At 61.2% G+C, this 1,437-nt stretch overlaps 1 protein-coding gene across 1 annotated transcript in view; it reads left to right on the forward strand.

The window, feature by feature from the left end:
• Positions 1-1,437, forward strand: part of LOC104466940 — a gene marked incomplete at its 3' end in the record, with an annotated part of 8,663 nt that overhangs the window by 6,099 nt on the left and 1,127 nt on the right. Inside the window, 2 exon segments of the mRNA XM_010080522.1 lie at positions 102-1,200; positions 1,203-1,437. The exon segment at positions 1,203-1,437 is cut by the window's right edge and continues 1,032 nt beyond it. Coding sequence (XP_010078824.1) covers positions 102-1,200; positions 1,203-1,437 — 1,334 coding nt within the window.

A 1,437-nucleotide genomic window follows, 5' to 3' on the forward strand; every position in this document is an offset into this window, starting at 1 on the left:
CACCCCCTCTGCTCGGAGGCTGACAGCCGGAGCCGCAGCTTGCCGGAGCCCCGGAGCTGTTTTCCAAGCCGTGGAAGAGAGACCCAGGGATTTTTTCGCAGCTCCTCGGTGCCTGCTGCGTCCCGGGCCGCACACAAACGGACATGGAGAGTGTCAGCCTCCAGCGACCTGCCTGGAAATGGCAAGTACTGAGTTTGTTTTTGCTCTGCGGCTGGGGCTGGGTCTCTGGGCAGATCCGCTACTCGGTGGTTGAGGAGTCAGAGGTGGGAACTGTTGTGGGGAACGTGGCCCGGGACCTGGGCTTGAAGGTGGAGGAGCTGCCGGGTCGCAGGCTGCGCCTGGGCTCAGAGGAGAGCCTGCAACACTTTGCCGTTCGCCTGGACAGTGGTGCGCTTGTTGTGAGCCAGCAGCTGGACAGGGAGCGTCTGTGCGGAGCAGCTGCCAGCTGCGTGCTGTCAGTGCAGGTGGTGACAGAGAACCCCCTGCAGCTCTTCCGCCTGGAAGTGGAGATCCTGGACCTAAATGATAACTCCCCAAGCTTCCCCACCGCTCACCGCACCCTGCGCATAGCCGAATCTGCCACCGTGGCTGCGCGCTTTCCCCTGGAGAGCGCGCAGGACCCTGATGTGGGCACCAATGCCGTGGGCTCCTACCAGCTGAGCCCTAACTCCCACTTCTCCCTGGACGTCAAGCGGCAGCAGGATGGCAAACTCTTCCCAGAGCTGGTGCTGGAACGTGCCCTGGACCGGGAAGAACAGCCAGAACTGCAGCTGGTGCTGACCGCCAAAACGGACGGGGGGAGCCCAGCCCGCTCGGGCACGGCGCAGATAACAGTCCTGGTCCTGGATATCAATGACAACGCACCCACCTTTGACCGCAACATGTACAAGGTGCAAGTCCGGGAAAACACACCTGTGGGGGCCCTGCTCCTCCGGCTCAACGCATCTGACCCTGATGAGGGCCCCAATGGGGAGATGCAGTACTCTTTTGGGGTTCACACCTCTGACTTGGTCCGGAGGCTCTTTGCCCTGGATCCCCACAGTGGCGAGGTCCGGGTGAGTGGGGCCCTGGACTTTGAGGAATCACCTTTCTATGAAATCTACGTGCGAGCCCATGATGGTGGGGTCCCAGAGATGGAGGGCCACTGTGTGCTAAAGGTAGAAGTGGAGGATGCCAACGACAACCCCCCGGAGGTGCTGCTCAACCGGTGCCAGAAGACACCCCACCAGAGACTGTTGTGGGGCTATTCAACGTACGGGACCGAGACTCAGGGGTCAATGGGGATGTGAGCTTGGAGATCTCCCCCAATGTGCCTTTCACTGTCAGGTCCCTTCAGAACCACTTCTCCCTGGTCACCCAGGAGAGCCTGGACCGAGAGTCCACATCACAGTATGTAGTGGAGCTTATTGCCCGGGATGGTGGGTCTCCCACCCTCAC

Source organism: Pterocles gutturalis, unplaced genomic scaffold (genome assembly GCF_000699245.1).
Source record: "Pterocles gutturalis isolate BGI_N339 unplaced genomic scaffold, ASM69924v1 scaffold21369, whole genome shotgun sequence".
In the NCBI taxonomy this organism is placed as follows: Eukaryota; Metazoa; Chordata; class Aves; order Pterocliformes; family Pteroclidae; genus Pterocles; species Pterocles gutturalis.